This window comes from Drosophila arizonae, chromosome 2, assembly GCF_054131065.1.
Source record: "Drosophila arizonae isolate 15081-1271.41 chromosome 2, UAZ_ARI_1.0, whole genome shotgun sequence".
Classification (NCBI taxonomy): Eukaryota; Metazoa; Arthropoda; class Insecta; order Diptera; family Drosophilidae; genus Drosophila; species Drosophila arizonae.
Genome location: NC_142922.1, coordinates 14,765,392 through 14,788,145, shown reverse-complemented (window position 1 = coordinate 14,788,145; position 22,754 = coordinate 14,765,392). Strand labels below are relative to the sequence as shown.

At 40.8% G+C, this 22,754-nt stretch overlaps 1 protein-coding gene across 1 annotated transcript in view; it reads right to left on the bottom strand.

The window, feature by feature from the left end:
- Positions 1-18,315: 18,315 nt before the first annotated feature.
- Positions 18,316-22,754, bottom strand: part of side-VI (sidestep VI transmembrane protein) — a 91,222-nt gene continuing 86,783 nt past the window's right edge. The window contains exons 15-17 of the mRNA XM_089463186.1: positions 21,059-21,358; positions 20,144-20,313; positions 18,316-19,995 (exon numbers count right to left, since the gene is read on the bottom strand). Of these exons, the coding sequence (XP_089319312.1) occupies positions 19,156-19,995; positions 20,144-20,313; positions 21,059-21,358 (1,310 nt within the window). The 3' untranslated portion in view covers positions 18,316-19,155. The remainder of the gene's footprint in view (positions 19,996-20,143; positions 20,314-21,058; positions 21,359-22,754) is intronic.

Sequence of the window (22,754 nt, the reverse complement as noted above, 5' to 3'; positions counted from 1 at the left end):
AAATAAAAAATCTCTAGAAAGATTGTGTTAAGTAACTTCTTAGGAAAAGTAAGCCATTAAGAACTTGAAAGGCATTTCGAATGGCTGAATAAAATTTCTATGCACTCTCAAAGCCAAAAGCTGCTCGAGACAATTACATATTTTATTCATATTCTATTCATATTTTCGAGCACTCTGAGGCGTCGGCATTGGCTGTATCGATAGGCATAATAAGCTCTAATGATATAATTTGCTTACGACCAAATAAAAATGTCTTCTTTTGGTGGCATAACAAAGAGGAGACGACGCTGAATCACAAACAAAGCCATCGAAGCGTTAATGGCTCCATGTACAAATAACAAATTGAATTTCAGCGGCGAATTATTTCGAAACTGATTTCAATGTGATCAACGGTCCATGGCAGTCAGTTTAAAGCACAGACCGACTGCAGGACGAGGCGAGGATGAAATTGAAAGCGAGGCGAGGACGAGACAAAATAATTTGAGACTCCCAAAAAGAAGGAAAAGGAAAAGTAACCCAGTCACAGTCGGAGTCGAAGTCGCAGCTACAGTTCGACTTGGAGCAACTTTTTACAGTTCAAGCAGTTGTTCATGTTGTTGTTGTTGTTGCTGCTGCTGCTGGTGTTACGCATCCCAGTCACGTGTTGCCACAACAACCGCCAAAATTGTCAACAGCGAAAAATTGAGCGGGCGTGAGTGTGGGCGCGCGTGTTTTGGGTGCCTGACTGTACGCCAGGTTGGCTTGGCGTTGTGGCAAGGGGCTGCTGCATGGGAAGGGGCAGGGCAGCGGGTAGGGGCAGTCGCCTACAAATGAGCATGAAAAGCAGTATAAAGAAATTTCCGGTAGTTAAAGCGTTGCCTCCGCTGTGCCCGCTTCGTTTTTTTTTTTTTTTTTTTTTTTTTTTGCCCAGCTCTAACATATTTTTCAGTGAGTTCTCTGTTGTCCTTTCTTAAAATATAAAATTCAAGGGAATAGCTAATGAAATAAGCACTGCAAGGCGACAGGCGGTTTGGGCAGCCGCTAGGCGTGGTCGCCACACATATACACACACATACAGAGAGCGAGCCAAAAATCAGCAAGCTGAAGTGTGCGCGCTTTTCGTGGCCGCAAAAGGAAGTCATAAAAATATGTATGCGAATGTAAATAAATAATAAATAATATGCAAATGTAATAAACAAAGCAATGAAGAACACAAACAACAACTGTAACAATAAGGAAATGAAGAAAAAAATAGAAACTTGTTAGAGGAATTTCCACGCATCTTTAGCGTTTTAGAGTGCCTAACGTGAAGCTTTCAGTGCATTGAAAAATGTTTAAAATTTTTCGGTATTCAAGTGGCATTCTCAACCAACCTTTCTTCCATTTTTTTTTTCGAGTATACCTATACCAGGAAAATGTCAGAATTTATGCATATATCTACAATTTTTCCTCTTTTTTTTTTGCCCTTTTAGTTGGTAGCTCGCACTTGTGGCTGGCTGTCAAAATCACAGAAACTCAACGAACCAGAAACTTGAAATATACATATGTACCCATGTATATATATATATATATATATATAGATATATTTGTCCTGTGCCCAATAACTAAATGCGTGTGTATGTGTGAGTGCTGGCAAGTTATGCAAAATGGCCGAAAAAAAGCTGGGAATAGGACAACGCATGCCATGCAAATGCTGGCAAAACAGATTTTTTAACTGGCTATTTTTCGTACATTTCATTTTTTTTCTTTTTTTTTTTTTTTTTTCTTTTGACTTCCTCCTTTTTTAATGCGAGCGAGCCAAACGTTTAGCCACACATTTCTTGGCAGGACGATGGCCAAACTGTCTGACTTACTGGCTAGTTAGTCCTCAACCAAATTGGCTGCCAGCCAGCTTATGTAGATTTCGGCAAGCCAAACACGTGCCTGGATTTTCCGTTGAGTTTTAGTTTTGCAGCACTGTCTGCCATTCGTGGGGAGCGGACTGGAGGCAGGACGAGTCTGTGGCAATGATGAAGCCTACAACTTGGCCGGGTCATATATTTTTTCAGACTTGCATAATTACATTATATGTGTGATTTATGGCTATCTAAGTGTGTAGCTAGCTACATGCAGAGTCTGTGCTTAATTTATTGGAAAGCTGTTCCTCTGCTCTAAAACTGCGCGAAGCAACAATAGAAAATTTAAAGTGTTACGTTGAAGAGTAAAAACAAATATCGAAATATTTAAAATCGTTAAAATCATAATTAATGATAATTTATGTATTTTTCTTTGTAATTAAGCAAATAATACATTTCGTAAAAAATGAAATGGTAATTGTCTGTCAATCGATATAGAAAAAAACATAAATATTAATAATTAATCTGGCATGCACCATATTTAATTTAATCTGTTTAATAATTTGTTATCACAATTCTAATGATTTAAATTGTTAAAATATTGGCATTAAAACTGCAGACACTTGGCTGACTCTCAATGAAGAAATTAATAAAAAAAAAAGAGAATAAAACCAAATAAAGGATATAAAAAATTGCTGCAAATAAAAAGAAATATTAATCACAGCGCATGCCAGCGCAATAATTTCAATTTGCGCGCCAATGTGACAGCAACAACAAAAGCACAAACAAACACTGCTACAGATGAAAAGCATAAAGCACACACACACACACACACACACATACACATATATGCATTTATATGTAGACGCTGCGACTGCATTGCATATGCAACATGTTCAGCTACAGCCAACGGCCACGCCCCTCACCACAAGCCAGTCCCCAATTACCGCCCCTCGGCGGCCCACTCAGCGCGTTCGTTCTCCTTAACGCTTGTCGCTGCTATTGAGATAAGAAAATTTATTGGCTGCGCATGTTCTTTGTGACAGATTTCGATTTATGTGCCTTTTATATGTTTGGCATGAGCATTTTTTATTTAAATTTCCTTTTGTCTCTTGCAGCAGTAGCAGCAGTAGCAGCAGCAGCAGCGGCGGTGACGACATTTCTGTTCCTGCTTTAAGTGGACATCCTTTAAATGTAGCGCATAGTGAGAGAACACTGTAGCCGAAGCTCTCCTTAGCCATTATTAATGAGCTGCAATTGAAAATTGAAAAGGCCAGCCAATTTCACGGCACAACTGAAATTGTTGAGCTACCAAAAATTATATTTATTTATTATAGTGAAATGTTTTAGAATTTAAGATTATACAGAATGGCAAAGTATAAATCAGTAAATAGGTAATAATATATTTTGTATTTATTTCATATATATAATATTTATATGTACAAATTAAATATTTTTGAATTTAAATTTATTGTTATATATTTTGAATATACCTAGACAATCAGTTATTATCTATTTAGTTCAATATTATTATTACAATAATTTCATTCATGTGAATTTAATTCATACATATATTCAATTTTATGTAGCTTAGAATTTAAAATTATAAAAAATTATAGTAAATGTATATGTTATTAGTAATTTATTATGTACAAATTTCTTTTAAATTTTAATAATATGTATATTAAAATTAAATGATTTAAAAATGAAAATAGTAAAAAAAAAGACAGTACGTATCGATACTTCTATAATAATTCATTACCTACTTATGCCATATATCTTACTTAACAAGGAATACAATAAGAAAATATATTATGGAAAAATAAACTGTATCAGGCGAAACAATTTCAATTAATTAATTGCGGATATCTTCAGAAATTACAGCAAGTACGTTGCAAATTCTTTGAGTGTACTTTATGTATATATGACAAGGCGATAGCCTTGTGGCGGATAAGCCCAAAAGGGAGCTGTAAACGAAAAGAGGAAGAGGAAAATCGAAAGAGCTGGGCTTGTGGTTCAAGCTCATTTGGCAGCTGGTCCCTTCAGTTCATGTGCTCCTCAATTCGCACTTTGTCAGGACGCAGGAGTAAGGGGACCGGGATGCTGGGATGCTGGGATGCAGGGAGTGGCCCAAGGAGCAGGGCTGCAGAGCGAAAATGTGCCTGGGCCTCCGTTCAGTCTCGGGCTGATTCTTAAAATCCCAATTAATGCTACAGGCAGCTTTGTCTTTCGAGTCTTCTGTCAGCTTAATGTAAATCATGCGCTTCGTGACCAGTGGCACAGCTTGGCTCATGCCATGAAGTTGCAGGCAAAACAGCAGGCGGAATTCCAGGCAGTCTAAGAGCGCATCAATTGGATTCTGAGAGTCAATGCTGGTGACATACTGTGAATCAAAGACTCTGTGAGACTTTAAATGTTTTGATTAATGGCAACGTAAATCAAAACTTAAATGAATTCAAATGATTTGGAAATTGTTGAAAGTTGTGCGTGCAATACGATTGCAGGTTATTAATTAGTGTGGCAATTATGGGCACAAAGTTGGACAGGTAACATTCTAAAATTAACATTTTCATTTTGATTTACAGTTTGTGCTTCATTTCCATTTTCCCTTGCTCCAGCTCCTCAGGCTCTCAGCTCCACGGCTCCTCGGCTCCTCGGCTCCTCAGCTGCCATTGACCATTACCGTTTGCAGCTGGCTGGGGAATGACATTTGTGCTGTTTATTTATGCCGTTTGACTTTCACTTCCAAGTGGAGAGCGAATGAATTTTCACTTACACTTTGCACTTTTCTTGGGCCACACGTCACTCGTCGAAGTTGGCAAAGTTTGCTTGTCATAAATGAAAAGCCTGCCTGAGTGAAAAACAGCAACAAAAACAAACACAACAAGTAAGAAGACTCTAGTCGAGACTGCTCGACTAGGAGATACCCTGAACCCTCTAAGCTGATATTCTAATCATTCTGCACTTCTTTTATGCACACATACATACAGATGCATCCATACGCACGCATAAGCCTGCGCTCTGCTAACTGCGCTTGGGCTGCGCTGCAGTGTGGGCAATATTATGAGAATTTATTTGTCGAATAATTTCTTTTGTAAACATATGATCTTAATGAAACTTTCAGAGTGTAATCATATGGTAAATATGTGTGTACATTCCAAAGCACAAGTCTCTAGTACTTGAAATGCGTTTTTTACAAATTGGGGGAGAAGGGGGCGTGGTATCCAAAATCTGTAAATTACAAAATCTTTGTATCTATTAACTTTATATACAACACAAATTTGAAGATTACAGGTCTAAAAATGTTCAAATTAGGCTAAAAAAACAAAATCAATTTTTCGATTATTCTCGATAAAAAAGTTATCGGACGATTTATCGAAAAAATAAAGCAAACTCGTACTGCGTATGGTACACACGAGTATGCATGCCAAATTTCAGCTCTCTAGCTCTTATAACTTCTGAGATCGACGCACTCATACGGACGGACGGACGGACGGACGGACGGACGGACGGACGGACGGACGGACGGACGGACGGACGGACGGACAGACGGACAGGGCTATATCGACTCAGCTCGTCACGCTGATCAAGAATATATATACTTTGTGGGGTCTGCCACGCCTCCTTCTGCCCGTTACATACTTTTTCACAAAACCATTATACCCTGATTTCCCATTTTCAATGGGTTCAGGGTATAAAAACGAAAACCAACAAACTGCAAAATTGGCGACTGGCAAAAGTAATGAAAAGTCAGCCACAGTAGGCTGAGCAAAGAGGAAAGAAACCAAAAGCACAAAAACAACAAGTAAGAAAGCTCCAGTCGAGACTGCTCGACTAGGAGATACCCTGAACCCTCCAAGCTGATATTTTAATCATTCTGCACTTATTTTATGCACACATACATACACATGCATCCACACGCACGCATAAGCCTGCGCTAACTGCGCAGTAAGCAGCGACTGCGCTTGGGCTGCGTTGCAATGTGGGCAATATTATGAGAATTTATTTGTTGAATAATTTTTTGTAGACCTACAATCTTAATGAAACTTTCAGAACGTAATCATAATGTTCAAATGTATGTACATTCCAAAGCACAAGTCTCTAGTACTTGAAATGCGTTTTTTACAAATTGGTGGAGAAGGGGGCGTGGTATCCAAAATCTGTAAATTACAGAATCTTTGTATCGATTAACTTTATATACAACGCAAATTTGAAGACTCCAGGTCTACAAATGTTCAAATTAGGCTAAAAAAACAAAATCCATTTTTCGATTATTCTCGATAAAAAAGTTATCGAACGATTTATCGAAAAAATAAAGCAAACTCGTACTGCGTATGGTACTCACGAGTATGCATGCCAAATTTCAGCTCTCTAGCTCTTATAACTTCTGAGATCGACGCACTCATACGGACGGACGGACGGACGGACGGACGGACGGACGGACGGACGGACGGACGGACGGACGGACGGACGGACGGACAGACGGACAGGGCTATATCGACTCAGCTCGTCGCGCTGATCAAGAATATATATACTTTGTGGGGTCTGCCACGCCTCCTTCTGCCCGTTACATACTTTTTCACAAAACCATTATACCCTGATTTCCCATTTTCAATGGGTTCAGGGTATAAAAAGAGAGACGAAAATATGGAGAGGAACTTTTCTTGAAAAGTGAAAAGCAACAAAATTACAAACGCAAGTCTTGCACAAGTTCGCCAAATACTCGTCGAGCGTCAGCGCCAGAGAGTAATTGAGGGAGCACGACGAATGCGTATAGAGTGTACGTAAAAAGGGATCAAAGTTGCTTTTGCCTGCCGTTTTCTCGTAATTTAATTAAAGGCCTTTGCATTTGGTCCACTCACCCACACACACACACACACACACACACACACACTCACAGGCAGCTGCCCAGGCTAACCAGCCAACTGACTGACAATCCCCACTTAAGCGCCGCCCACACTTAAGCAGCCTCCTCTGCTGTCCGACTGCTAGCTATACATATAATTTTTTATCCTGCTCTCCTCGCCTTACAGTCTCAATTTCAATCCGAAGTCATCAAGTTGACTCTTCACTGTTGTCTTTCAGTTATTTGTTTGTTTGCTCGGGTAGCTTTCGTTTCGTTTCGTTTCGTTTTTTGCCTCTTTACTTTCTTGTGTCATGATATTAAGTGGGCTGCTTGACTTTTTGGACATTTTAATTTACATTAAATTAGTCATAATGTCAATTCGGCGGTGGCTAAAGAGATTGGGTAAGTGACATTTAGAGCCTGCTTCCCCCTCCTCAGTCATAAAGAAAAATATGTTTAAAGCCGCGCAAGAAATATAAAAACAAATTTTGCATTTTCTTTTAATAATTTGTTAAAGTGTTTAAAAGAGAGGTAAGGGAATGCAAGCATATAAACACTGTATAAAAGGTTTTTCCTTTATTAATTTCTCTTTTTTCGTAGACTTGCCTTAGCTTGCCATCCTTCTCCAGCTTTCGCTGTCAATGCTAATGAAGTATGACTGAGTGGGATTGGTTGCTTCATAAGACCTTGACAATCCATAAGCACTTTCTAATTAAGCAAATGGAACAAATTCGTTGGTTCTGTTGCACATATGGCTGGGCTGGCATTCAGAGAGGTGTTGATGACAATGCCTTGGCAGCTGTGACGGCTTTTAGCATTAGGCAGCAATCGAAACAATTGGCCCGGCTTGCATTGGCCTGCCGTTGCTCATTCGCTGGCCAAGTGCATTTTTTTTGTTAGACTTGTTATTTTAGTATCCTTTGCAATCCCCAGCCTCGCATTCGCAGTGTTTATGTGGGCTTTACATTTTCATGCTGGCATTGGACGACGTCGCACCGTCTTTGCTTTCGCCCTCGCCCCAGCATTCGTTTCAATTAAGCAAATCCCCTTAAGTGCCAAGGCGTGTACGTGGGCCGCTCTGCCGGCCACTTTGTCAACATAGACAAGGCGAATTGTTGCCGTGGCATGGCCTGCCCTGGAATTGCCCAGACCCGTGCCGACCCTCCGCCAGGGCGCTGCGTTTAACAATTAAAGAGCTGCACTTGAAATGCCATCACGTATACGACGCGTAAACAACACGTTAGGCGTCGTGAGTGGAAAATCAAAACCGACCGCCCGCACACCCACGGTGCCGTCCATTGACTGGACCTGCCTGCACTGAGCAGACCCTGCCAGCCGGGCTGAGTGCCTGATTTGGCCAGCATGCCATCGAGATGCCGCTCCTTATTTGCATATATGCGGGCATTGCCTGCGCCTCGATGTGTGCAATGCGTCAGCTGCAGTGCGGTTTAAAACTGCACAGATCCACACACACACACACACACCCACACCCACACAAACAGAACAGCACGAATACCAATGCCCGCACACAAACACACAAAGTCAAACTAAGCGCCGCGGATTTGATGATGTGACATTGAGTAAAGATGATGGATTCATCAGCGTATGCAAAATGCTGTCACACGCTTTGTAGTCGTCAGCCGTCCTGTTCCCGTTCTCATTCAACATCTCCTGCTTGTCTTCGTCTCCATCTGGCTGCCTGGCTGCCTGGCTGGCTGCTCATCAACATCAACATCATAGTCGAGCATGATGCCAACTCCGACGCGATGATAAACGAACGTGATTTCGCTGCTGGCTTGCTCACTCTCGCCGTCTCTCTCTCTTCCTCTCGCCCTCTCTCTCTCACTACCTCTCTCTTTCTTGCTGCGAAATCTATTCCAGTTCGCTCTGCCTTTTTCCCACTGCATAAGTTTTAGTGTGCGGCGCATAATGAAAATTTCATGTAAATGAGCATAAAATATCTTTTTCATTTCACTCCGGCTCAGTCAGCCAGGCAGCAGGCGGCGACCGAGACAAATGTCATCTTATGAATTAAAATGCCTTATCATGCTGATTTTTTTACCCACCATCTCATTTTCTTCCACCAGCAATCTGTTCCCCACTGAGGCGCCGCCAGCTCCTTCCGTCGCTGCAATTGTGTTTTGATGGACATCAAAGCTGACTAATTAGTGTGCATGATCTGCGCTTTAATGTTAGCTGGAGCTGTGAGAGTCGCATAACCAAACGGGGTTCCTGTTTTGGTTAAGTTGATTTTATTTTTAGCACTTCTCAGCTCTCCATGGTGTCATCGTCGTGTCATACAGTTGAGTTCTGGTTACTATCCATGCTTATATATATATATATATATATATATATACATTCAGTGAGAGCTTATCCATATTTTTTTTCCAAGATGACCTTTGCTCTTATCTACCTCTTCAACCGGCTTGAATTTTAATTGCGCAAACAATTCCTGGAACACTTGAAACACATGTAAGTCGAGCTTATTGCACAGCGCTCGAGAGGTGGCGACAAAGCTGCGGGGCACTGGCGTCACCTTGCTTGGCTCTACGTTGGAGCAGCGGGCAGCCTTGTAAGTGCAGACCGAACCACTTGATAATGAGGGTGTCGCCATAATACCCAGAACGGACGACACGACCCCCGCTTGGGCTGACCTCTGGGCGGCCATTTAATCACTAATTACATGCACCGCTGCCATGGCAAACAATCAGCCGGCAGTTACCTGGGGTCATAATTAGTGTAAGCAAATGTAGAAAAGAAATCTTAGAGCTAGCAGAGATAGCCAAGGCGAAGAAGAATAAAAAAAAAATAAAAATAAAAAAACTGCCTTGGAGGAAGGAGACAAAAAATACAGAGAGAGCCAGCAGAAATCCGAAGACTCAAACTGTGCAAAAAGTTGCGGTTAGGGCAAATAGATGTCTCGTTGTTGTGGTTGTTGTTGCTGTAGTTCTCGCTCAGCGGCATCTTCACAGCGCATTTGCTGGCCAAAAGGTGTGAAAATACAAACATTTAGCTGTTTCTCTTTGCTGCTGCTGCATCTTTGGCGTTTATCGTTTTATGCCTTTGCCTTTGCCTTCGCCTTTGCTTTTGCCATTGCCACTGTCGCGATGCGAAACTGTAATTAAAATTAATTGGAGGCTTCTCTTGTGGTCATGCTGAGATGCTGTACCGCTTAATTAACACAGATTTAAAAAAAAAAAAAAAATATCTGAAAAATTTAAAAATTTATTCTAATGAATTTTCACTCTTTAAAATTCATAGAGCTCGGCTTAAGCCCAACTCCGTTCGATATATTCGCCTCTGGACTTTGTAACTTGGCCAAGCGAAACTTTCGTGCAAGTTTCCCAAAAGCGCACTAAGCAAAAGCAAAACAGTCAATAAATTGTTTACATGGCAAATTGATCCCAGGCGTGCATTAGATGAGAAGAAATGAGTTGATTTTGAGTGAAAATAACAACAAGAAAAGCATGAGAGAAATAATGCGGCCACACAGCTGTATCTAACTAAACAACAAACAACAACAGTGGCTAGAGCGAGGATAAGAAAGTTGCGCTCCGGCTCTGCTGTGGACATTTGGGGCACTCATAAATATCTAGATCTGGTTGAGGTTTCGGCAAAATAGCAAAGAAAATGCATATTAAATCTCGATCAAGATGGGAAAAAAGGAAGTATTTAGTGCTTAAACAAAATTAAAAATATTGTTTAAAAATATTTAAATAAATATAATGTATGTAATATTATATACCCCTACATTGGGGTATGCTTCATGCTGTATGCTTCAAACATTTATATACCCCTACATACTACTGCAAAAAAAAAAAAAATAAAAAAAAAATAAAATAAATAAATAAACCATTATGATGACTGGCTTTAAAGCTAGCTTGCATTGAAATGGATCTACAATCTGCCCTTGAGACTCCAGTGGTCGTGGGATCAAAACAACAGAAATTTATAATTGGGGAATGAGATTGAGCCTGATTAAAATGCCAATACTACTGTCTCTTCAAACTCAAGCATATGCCAACAAATTGTCTATGTGGCTTACGATCCGAGTGCACGCAAAACTAATTGCATCAACTGCAACAGCAGCAACAACAACAATTTATAAATATTCTCGGCCAGATAGTTCAGTCTTAATAAGATAATCGATAAGCGGCAATGCTCTGACAGATTTGCATATAATCAATTGCTGTTGTTGTTGTTGCTGCTGCTGCTGCTGCCTCAACTGCGGCTGTGCAACGCGGCGTATGAAATTAATGCTGCGGTTTGTAACGCATTAATTGATAATTAATTAAACATTGCGCAAAACTGCAAGAGTTGCGGCTAACAGTGCATTTAATGCACACAGTCAGCTGCGGAAATTCGCCATCAATTAAAACACGCATACGCAGTGTATTGCCGCCAGGACAACACTACTCCTGCTACATAAGCGAATTATTATTTGTATGACTCGAATGGGAAGTGCGCTCTAATTGTGGCAAATGGTAATGCCATAAGGCCGACGAGACTCGATACGGTTTATAGGGCCACAGACGCGTTGGTGTTTTAAGAATAAACTACAAATTAATTGCAAAACATATAGAGGAAGTTAATTTATTGGTAGCACACAAAGTTGTCTATAAATATTGAAAACAATAAATGCGCTGCTCAGGCTCGATTATATTGCTGTTATCAATTTATCGTATGAAGCAGGCATTGCAATGGAGCATAAATTTGAAGGGATGGATAGAGAGAAGCTTACATGAGATGAACTGCTAGGGAATTTATTAGAGAGCTGCATGAATGCCACAAAATTAACAAAGCCGGGTTGAGTGAAACAGTTCGCTCGCATATTCAGCGGAGAAAAAAATAATTTAGGTAGTGGGAGTGCGAATTATTGAATTGATTAAATGAGTTTCTAAGTTCACATACAGGCAAACAGTGCATCAAGCAACCTTCGTGGAAACATATTCTTACTGTGCATCAACGCTTTCCACAAATAATTATGGCAAGCCCTTTTAAGAGTTCGGTATACTCTTGACTCAGAAGGGTAGAAATGTGATCGTCGCGAATGAACTTCTATTTTTCTCCGCTACTGCATATAGAAGGATAGAGCGAATGGAGAAATGTAAAAGAGAGAGAGAGAGAGAGAGGAAGAGAGTAACGTATCGTGCCTTATTTTCACTGCTCGAGCCTCAAGCGACTGAGCCGAGCATTACGATCAAACACGAAGTAGTTATGTAGTCGAGTCTATAGTCGATTGACTCTACGCCTTTACTCTTAGGTATCTTTCTCATTCCATTTCAAGGCTCAATTTTTCATCTTCATTTTCACTCATTTTGCTGAGAGCCTAAAGCGTACTCCAGTTCAAACTTAGCCAATGCGCCCTATGCTTCGTACTCACTCATTCGACATTGTATCGAATAGACTATATGAAACATATTTTGAGAATTTATTTGGCAGGCTTTATAGGCAGAGAAAATGATTTTTGCTTAACTAGCAAAAATAAATAAATAAATATTTTATTTAAAATAAAATTAGTAATTAAATCAAAGCCTTACCTTGTTACTAAATATGTAAAATAATATTAGTATTTATTGAAAGCACTTACTGCCAGTTCACTCTGTATCAGTCAAGGAGAAAACCTTCGCAGCGGCAATTGTCAGTTCGTTTGGTATTTCACTTAATAGTTGCACTTTGACTTGTGACATGGGACTTTCAGTCGCAGCTCTCTGGAAGATAAGTTATTGGCATTTGCCCTTGAAGTGGTGTCCATAATCCAGTCTTGCGGCATGGCAATGGCAACATCCATTTGTTGTTTGGGAGCACTGTCAACAGCCTGCCGAGTGCCAGCAGCTCCAGCGTGAAGCCTGCGTGCATTAGCGTCCTTGCAATTGCAGCAGCTGCCACTTTCACTTGTCATTCGCATGCCGTGCACTCTGAGGCCGAGCTTCGAATCAGAATTGGGCAAAGTAATGACAGCGAGCCATTAACAAAAAATGGCTATAAAGTGTCAGCCCAGATGAGCTAATACTCTGGCAAGGCAGCTAAGTAACGGTATCAGCGGCAGACTCAGCTCATGCTTAGCTTTTGGTAATGCAGAAATTATCATTAAAAGCATATTACTCGCTTTGAGCGAGTTCATGTGAGTCTCCTCTTATCCGTTTGCATTGGCGTGCAGCGCGTCCTTTTGTCATTGCATATTTGGTGAATCCGCATTCCCGGCTCCTCCTGCTCCTGCTGCTGCTCCAGCTGGGGGCCTGCAGCATGCTCAAAATGCCTGCCTCCAAATGTGGGTCCTGCCGCATATTTGCAACAGCATGCGCTGCGCTAACGATGCCACAGACATTTTTGTATTTTGTTTGCAGTGCAGAAGTTGAAATATATTTCATATTTTACGTTTGCTTTGGGAGCCACTCACTCGACGGCATGCCCGGCTTCCCACGTAATCTGTGCCCCCCCACCCCCACCCGGGCCCTGTCTGAGCTGCCGTTGTCTCTGTTGCGTCTGTGGCGTATACGTAATATGCACTTTCTGCAGAGTGCAATAAAATGTTTTGCGCTAAACTTTTGTGCTGCTTCGGCATCGCTAAAGTTTTTGAAATACTTTTGCCATTGTTATTGTCGAGTTTTTAGTTAGATTTGCACTTTTGTTTCGCCTCCGCTTCTGCGGCATGATACTCGTAATTCGAGCATTGTCCAAAACTGTCGGCCATGCCCCATTAGAGAGGCGGCCAGCGCTGGCAATAAATGATTGCCATCTGCCAGATGAACTTTCCACTTTCCACGGGATTTTCCCCAGTTAACGCAGCTAACTTTCGGCACGAAATACATCAAGTTGGCCTTAGAAATTAATAGAAATGCAGCAAATTCAAAATATGAGGCGATTTTATTGATAAGCTGGCTTAGAAGTGAGATGAAATCTGAATAAAAATTAATTGAGATTATATACGACTTAAGAATTTTTAAATATGGATAAAAGAAATATAGATAAATTTATGAAGGTATAAATAGAAACTTGTGAGGGTGAACGAGAGACACAGTATGCGCAGGAAATATTAAAAATTATGTTAGGCTATGCTACAGGGATTCAATAATTTAAATTTAAATTATACACATATATTATATTTTTTTCTGCATACTTAAATCAATAAATATTATGTATTCAAGAAATAAAAATTTTTGTCATAGAATGTTTATATATAAATGCATTACTTTTTTTTTTATAAATTCATTAATAATATGAATACAATTTAAAATTCTTCTAAAATATATTGCTATTGTCTAAAAGCCAGACTCAAATGTTCAACAAGAATCCGGAGCTGAGCTTCCTCTATTAGTTGCCATTAATTGAGTAATATTTGGTCACAAGGGTGAACAAATTATTTCAATCATATTTGTTGTACAGATGGAACAATTTGTTGGAAATATTCTCGGCTAAGCTGCAAACGCAGTTGGACCTATGACAAATGCCTGTTGTCAAACTCCGGCTGCCATAAAACTTGGAACGTGCTCGCCTTTCTGAACTAATAAGACACGCAACGGAGCTGAGTGGCGCGAAGAGAATAGAAACGAAACGAAACGAGACGAAACGAGACAAGACGAAACGAAACGAAACCAAACAGGAACTTCCAGTTTTGGCTAATAGATCATTAGTTAGCCAGTTGCTGTGAGAGCATTTGGGTGCTGGTCATGTTATTTGAATATTTATAGCATGCATAACTGTAATTTATGGCCAAACATTTGTCACTGGAGCCAGTGCAAAGCTTGACGCTTTGTAAAGCCAAAGCCAGGCTGGCAGTCCCGCTGCTCTGCACACCTCCTGTCGTATGCGTAATATTAATTATGGACCAAGTCAAAGTCTCTGTTTAAGGGAACGAGAGGCTGTTGAAACATACTTTTTACTTCATTTTACTTTTTTTTTTTCAAATACAAAAGCGGATATATTATATGAGTATTTATGCAAGTATATCTGTATGTATATATAAGAATGGAGCTTAGCTTGATGGCTGATGATTATGTTGATGACATTGTTGTCAGCGTCTGGGCTGTGCCCCATCATTGTCAGCGTGCAACAGAAATGCAAAAATAATTCATGGCTGATAGGGCGGCAGCAGCCGAACAAAAGCGGCAAAAGAGTCAAAGAGCGATGCAGCATAAAAAATGCAGCAAAAGGAGCAGCGAGTCGACGAGTCGAGAGTGCATTGACAGTTGACAGCGGAGTGGAAGGGTAGGGGTATGGACGCAGGCCATATTCCAGGCTAGACTCTCTGCATGCATACGTGCTCGGTTGCCAGGGGTTGCCAGGGGTTGCTAGGGGTTGCTAGGGGTTGCCAGGGGCTGGGCTGGGCTGGATGGGTATCCTGATGTTGGTGCTTTACAAAATTGCTTGTTTACTTCAAAGCATCAGCTGCGTCAGGGCGCAAAACAATGCTGTCACTTGGGCGCCGCTGACACACAACACAAGCAGCAGCAACACAAGCAGCAGCGGCAGCAACAACAGCGATAGCAATAATAACAATAAGGCTAACGACAACAACAATGGCTTTGACGCAAAGTGTGTTGAGTGCATTTTCAGGCACAGTGCAGTGCTGCACATGAGACGCTACTTGAGATCTTGTTTTTGCCGAGCGCCTGGTGCGGCTGGCGGATATTGCAGCGGAAATTGATAGAAAGTTGGCTGCTGCTAAAAAATAATAGTAATGAGATTGTTTTGCTTCAGACGCTGATATGACACAGGCACAAGCGCCATCCAGCTGCGATGTCATTTACCTGCCATTGCTGCAGCAATAATCTCCAATCCCAGCCAGCTTTGCAAGGCATATCTCATGCAAATATTGCGCATACGCCGCGTGTTCCTGCTGCTTGTTTATGCCCCGTCAAACGTAACAAATACGAGCGTATTTTGCGTTCACAGTTTGATGTATGCCCGCCCTGAACGAGTTGCACTGGCTTGCTTAACAAATGGCCAGCAGATACCAATGGATGAGTTACACCAGCCGGCGATCGACCGTCGCCGGGACTCGGCAAACAATTGCTGAGCTCTTATTTTTTATGCATTTGCTTTTTATTTTTACTCCGACAGTGATGGACAGCTGCAGCACTCGAGCGATTGTTACATGCGCGAATTTCAGGTTAAGCTCCAACTGATTTGTCAATATATAAATAAGGATTTCCTCGAGTTCGGGCTTTAAGTGTGCGACGTGCTGTAGCCACGGCTCAGCACATAAATAAAATAATATTCCAGCAAAAAATGCTTCATGAAAATCGGAAACAAACACTTTTTCAATAAGCCTTACCCTTTCGCATATATATTAGCACTATATAGATGACTTCTATTCCTATACCAGCGCCACAATATTCTGAAAATATAAAAGAGGCTGATTATTACAGTCTCGCTTACAAAGTAACAAATTTCCATTCAATTTTCCACCCAGTCAGAAATGCGGACATTAAATAGCCATTTCGAATGAGCTGGACGCACAGACTTAATTGAGCGAGCATTTCAAGTTTTAATTTGAAGCCAGTCGCCTGTGGCAGGAACAGAAAACATCAAAGCTGGCAAAAATATGGCTGCAGGAGACATTTACGTCGCCAGAGGGGGCCGGGGGTGTTGAGGGGTCATGTGACATATGAGCAGTAAGTGCAACAGCGAGCAAGTCTGCAGCTGCGAGGTACTGTTGCATTTGCCGCACTGATTTCTCTGGCTGGCCGCCTCATTTGCTTGGCCCCTGCCAGTTGCCATGCTCGGAGTATGTCAATTTTGGGTTTCCTTGTTAATTTCGAGCAGCGTGACAAAGTAACGCATCAGCTAGCAGGTTGTGTGGGGGGAGGGGGGCTGCTGGCATGAAAAGTTGTCAAACATGACCATTTGGCATTGTCGTTGCTTTTCAAGCCACAAATCTAAGTGATGTCTGTGCCTGCGCTGGTTTTTCATTTCTTTAGATCTACGCTCCAGTGCACAAGCAAACGTTTCCCCAGCCCCGGCTGCCCGCTATCCAAGAATGTATAAAAAAATACAAAAATGAAGAATACCAAATTGTTAAAAGCTCAATGTAAGAAATGTCCTTACGTATCCTTCTCTCTCGTTTCCTCCTCGCTACACACACGCGCACACATAGCTCATACGCCCTGTTTGCACAGACAGATGGGCAGATGGACAGACGGGGGAGACGAGGAGACGGGCAGACGCAGTGAGTGTGTCCTCGTCGTTGCCAGCTGTCCTCGCTGTGTCCATTTGAGTGCACAATTTGAAAAGGCTATTTGGCTCCGGCTGCCCTTGAGGCAAATTCAGCAACCGCGCTGCAAGTTACAGCCAAAGATGCAGGCGACAGGTCCCTCGGCTCTGCCAACGTTGCACTGTCAATTTGTGTGTGCATTAAAATTGTTGCCAAATAGCGGCCCTAAATGGCCAAATAGCTGCAACAAAATATTTCTGGTGCCATGCGCCAGCCAAGGTTGGACTTGCCCCAGCCCCCGAAGGCCTCACGTGGAGCTAAGGCCTGATTGAATATATGCCGAGAACTTAGGAATTGAAAGAGCTGAAAACTGGAAACTGGAATTAAATAAAATTGCAATTGGCTGAATTTTTTGAAATTTTTCGAATTTATTTATTTTTGAATTTATTTAGTTTCTCCGTTTGTTTATTGTATTCCTTGTATTTTGGTATGGGGGACATCTTATCGATTTCACTTGTTATCTTGGATTTCATTTGCTCTTTGAGTGCTTAAAATAACATACATTTATATCTTTCATAATTATTTCATTTTAATTTACATTTAATTTAAATTAATTTATTATCCAATTAGCTAGACTAATCTCATTCTGGAATCCTTACATACATACACTTAGCCAACGATCCAATTCTGATTATTTAATTTATTTATTCATTAAACTTTTTTAAGAGACATCACGTTTAAAATACATTTATATTTCTATAATTTTCTTCTTTCCATTGTTTTTCTTAATTTACTTCGCGCGACAAATAGTTTTTGCAACAGTTTTTTTTTTTTTTTTTTTTTTTTTTTTTACAAATTATCCTAAAGAGTGTAAAGATTTTTTTTCGCTTTTAATTTATTTTTTTTTTGTTAACATCAATTTAGAGTTGCAACAATAAATGTACAGGGTGCTTGAAATACACTGATATATATATATATATATTTATATATATATATATATACACTTATTAATGTAAATATATTTATTTATGTAGTATTTAAATTAAGAATTAGTATATGTATTTTCAAAAATGCAATTTACACATTGTTCTTAGAGCTCTTAACGAAATGTTTTTTTTTTTTTTTTTCAAGTTGTTAGTCTTTTGAGTTTTGAAATTGGAATATGCAACTACTTTTTACATACACTTATGACACATCGATTAAAACAATCAGATTCTTTTAACTTTTCGCCATTTACAGTCATTATGAGCTACAAATTTATGCTAGTCTAATTGCAACTAACTTGTGTGTGTGTGTGTGGATTTCTTTTTATGTGTATGAGTGTGTGCTTTTTCTATGCGTGTTTTTAATTTTCTTATATATTTAATCTATAATCTTTTTTATAATTGTTTAATTGCCAAAAGTTTTTGCTATTTCCGCTGTGTTTCGTGAGCTTCAAGTTGATTATATAATAATTAATGCTAAAATGTTTATGCATATTGAGCTTAGTTTCTATATAAATTGTTCTGCGTACTTTATAAGTGGATATTTGTATATAGATTTAGTTAAACATTTACATACATTTACAAAGTCATTGTGGAAATATTTTTGCACTTGCAATATTTATGCTTAGACAAAATAAGTTTTCTTTTCTTTTTTTGGCTTTTATTTTTCTGCGTTCTCTGCTGTTGTCTGTGGCTGTGTTGTGTGAGTACTTACTGTAAGGAAGGAACCTTTCTGATGCACATTCAATTGGAATTCATTGTGTTTGCTGCTGCTGCAGAGCTTACTTTCAAGACGGAACAATAGTGGAGAAAACAATGGAAAAGCTGTGTAGCTCAGTCAGTATTAGTTGAGGAAATACTTTGCACTGCCAACAAGTTAATTATAAACTCTTGAATATTTTTCGTTTATTTTTCTATTCTCATTCTCATTTCTTTTATTTTTATTTTATGATTTTATGCTGTAAATTACGCTAACATTTATTTCAATTTACCTTTCAGTATTCATTTTGATGGCAAGCAAAATTGATTAATCGGTGCATTGGAATCGTGTCGGGCTCTGCGCTCGATTATTCATTTTGCCTGTATCGATATGGTTTCATAATCAAATTTACGGCTCGCTCTGGAATATTTTATGTGTTTAATTACATGGATTTATTGGGCTCATTTGTAGTTGGAAATGCTTGAAAATGGCAAATGGCGGCTCGCCTTTTAATTTTGTTCAATTGTGTTTAATTGTTGCATTGCTTGTGGATGTATTTATTATACAGTTAAATATTTAGCTTTCCATTTGATTATTTGGCAACACTTAGCCTAGACACAAACCTCAAGGAGCTCGCAATTGCACGGGATCTGCGCTTAGACGCAGCTCTCCTGCTGCGAGAACATTAACGGTGTCCGCACCGTAACAATTTCGCGTGAGTAGGACTTGCCCACGCCGGACAGCCCGGAGAGGGAGCTGCTGGGGCTGGCGATGGCTGCCGTGGAGGCCAGTCCGCTGCTATTGCTCGAGACGAGCATTTGGCCATGTGCCAGTTGCTGTTGTTGTTGTTGCTGCTGCTGCTGTTGCTGCTGCTGTTGTTGCTGCTGGTGTTGCTGGTAGGAGGGCGGCATGGGCATGTTGCCAGCTGGATGATGATGCAACTGTTGATGCATCATTTGCATCATGGAGGAGGAGCTGTGCGGCGGCGGCTGCTGCTGCTGGTGATTATGCGGCAGGGTGTGATAGCCGCCGGGATGCGAGGGCAGCGTATACATTTGCACCGTGCCCGGAGACACGGTCGAGGGCGTCCCCTGCGATCCCGGCGAAGAGACGCACTGCCCAAACGCCGACCCGGCCGCCGTGTCCACCTGCATGACGGCCATTGCCCCGGCTCGCGTCTTATATGCATCAATCTGTGCATATATCGTGGGCTCCTCGAAATAGTCGTACGAGTGCGCCGGTGCATGTTGGTGCGGATGCTGCAGCCCGCCCGCATTCGGCTTATGGCGCTGCAGCGTGGCCGTGGCCGGTATGTTGGGCAACAGTTTGCGCATACTCGAGCCATGTGGCAAGGTGCCACCCACGACTGGCTGTGACTGTGACTGCGATTGCTGTGATTGTTGTTGCTGCTGCTGCTGGGTTGGCAAAGCGGGTTGGCTTTTCTTGGAGGTGCTGGCGGTGTTCAGCGCAAGTTCCGCATAGTGCAGCTCGTCGTCCTTTAAAGGCGTAACGTGTATTTGGGTAAAATTAAGATATTTAATATTTAACTTATATTGAAATGATAAACTGAAAACTTGGCAGAATTGTTCTAAACGTATAATCTAACCACAAGCAAGTTTCGTGCGCCGGCGAATGCCAACTTACCTTGCTGCTCTGATAAGCGCCGCTGTCCGTCGAGCAGGAGGCGGCGACGCTGGCGCTGACGCCGACGCCGGCTGTGGCGCCTGGCTTGCAGCTGATTTCCACCTCGCTGGTTGTTGAAAGATGTCCCGATGGCGTTTGTGTTGCTGATTTTTGTTTATATTCGCCATCAACTAAATTGGAAGACCAAGAAAGAGAGAGAAAGAGAGGAAAAGAGAGAAAGAGAACGTTAGGTTAGTGAAAAGTTTCGGCTTGTTGCTGTTGTTGTTAAGTGGCGCAAAAGGCAAAAGTTTTTGGCTGGCCGGGTGCCTCCCCCTTTTTGAGGAAATCTGTTGGTGATTTTCGCTGAAGCAACGTTCAATTTTCTTTTCGGCATTTGCCATCAAATTGCTGTACGTTAGGAAAATTGATTAAATTGTTGAGCTGGTAAAGCTGCCGCTGATTTCCTGATTGCCATTAATCAAGCTAAGGACGTGTGCACTGGCCGAAATCTCTGCGAACTTAAAGTACTACTGCACAGCAGAGCGCCCACCACTAGAGCGAGCAAGCGAGAGAGCGAGACGCAAGATGAGTGACAAAGAGTTGGACTGCCACTTGACTGCAGACATATGAGCAAACAAACACATGGCAAAGGCAGCTTAGACCAGCCTGCGAGCAATTAGCCGTCATTTAAATATTTCAACACTGGCACAAAAATCCAGCCCCGCCTCTGACACACGCACGCACACACACTCCCACTCACTCACATGCTCTCGAGCATGTTTGTTTGGCTAGGCTAGCGGGCTGGAGGGCTAGCAGCCGGCTTGTACTTAAGCCCCTTTTTATATTGCTAACGCTCATAAATTACGGAGCCAGAGCACCCGGTCGCATTTATCTTGAGGCGAACGGAAGATTGGCCGGGATTGCAATTGCACTTACCCTCGTTGTAGGGCACGACATCGGGATTCTTCTCGTCGTACATCTCCTCGGAGTGGCTCAATGGCAATGAGATCTTATCCTTAATTTGCAAATTGCCCGGACGTGAGAATTTCGCATTCGAGTGTGCGAACTTCTGCTGCTGCTGATGCTTGTGCGAGCGCAGCTTCAGCGCGGCGACGGTGCCAATTCCAATGCAGACCAGAGCCACCAGAATGCCCACAAATATGCCAATGGATAGGATGGGCGTCAGCTCGAAGCTGTTTGAGCCCTGGGCGCTGCCCTTGTACGAGGTCAATGCAACTGCAAAGAGCGGGAAAGAGAGCGAGTCAGCACACAGGATGAACAAATATTAAATTGAAATCATGTTTAATTCGGAGTCGTTTTAATGTCCAATTAGACAAAGCGTTCCTAAGCAACATCCCCAAACAGTGGCCCATTAATAAAACGGCTAAATGCTAATTTTTACTTTACACTACAGCCAATCGGGTATTTCCGGTTCACTCCACGGTTTGACAGCGCATCTCTTATATAACAAATATAATTCTAAAATAAATAAAAATAATAAAATAAAAATAATAAAATAGTAAAAATTCCCAACAATTTAAAATAAGATTTATTAATTTATTAATACAGTTTAAATTAAAAAAAAAATATAATAATAATAATAATAAATAAATAAAAATAAAAGTCTAATATATCATATAGTTTTAAATATATTTTTTTAGAATATAATTTTTCTTTCACGAAATTATAGCTTTACAAAAGGAACAAAATATTTAATGCTAATCAAAATTTCCTCATTGTCGAATTATTACTAACATTATTATATTTTTTAATATTTATATTTTCGATTTTCTTTAGAATTCAGCAAATAAAATTTATAATAATCTGAAAGGGTATTCAGTATTTTTAATTGCCAACTGCTATTATTTCAAACGCCCTCGTCATATTTCCTCATTTTTCTTTTACACTTTTGTTGTGACTTTATGAAAAATTAAAACGACGTCTCAAGTTGTTTACCAAAATAAAAATAAAAAATAAATAAATAAAAAACCCTCTGTCTTTGGCAAGTAGTATAGCATGACTCCGCGGCCCGAGCTCATTTGGCCCAGCCAGTGGAAAAAGCTCTTCTAAACTTTGCTTTACGGCATTTTGCTTCAGCTAATTAGTATTACAATTTGCTTTTGCGCGGCGTTTCATTTCATGCCAGGCGCAAGCCTCCTAAAGACAATTCATTAATGTTAATCATTTTATATAATTATTCTTCATATTTTTTCGGTACTCAGGCGCCTGCATAATTTTGGTTCTGCTACATTTTCTCTCATTTTTTTAGGGTGGACCAAATGCAAGGGAAAAGTTTTTCTGTACCGTTGCGAAATTTACAATTCATTGAGCAGTTTAGCGTAATTAAATTGCAAGACGGCCTGAGAATGAAAGCAGAGCGAAGTCTCCGGCTCGACTTCAATTTCCTTCTCTATGCAAACAAAATCTCATGCAAAATTATGCAACTGCCCCGACTGACGGACTGCGTGTCGATAAGCACTTGCTGGCACGAGAGAGATTAACATAAAACATTCATAAATGCCAAATACACGCCCCACATAAAAATGCATTAGGAATTCTGAAGTCTTTGACAACTGCCTGGCGCAATATTCGCGCAATTTAGAACACACTCCCCTACCCTCCCCTTGCCCCT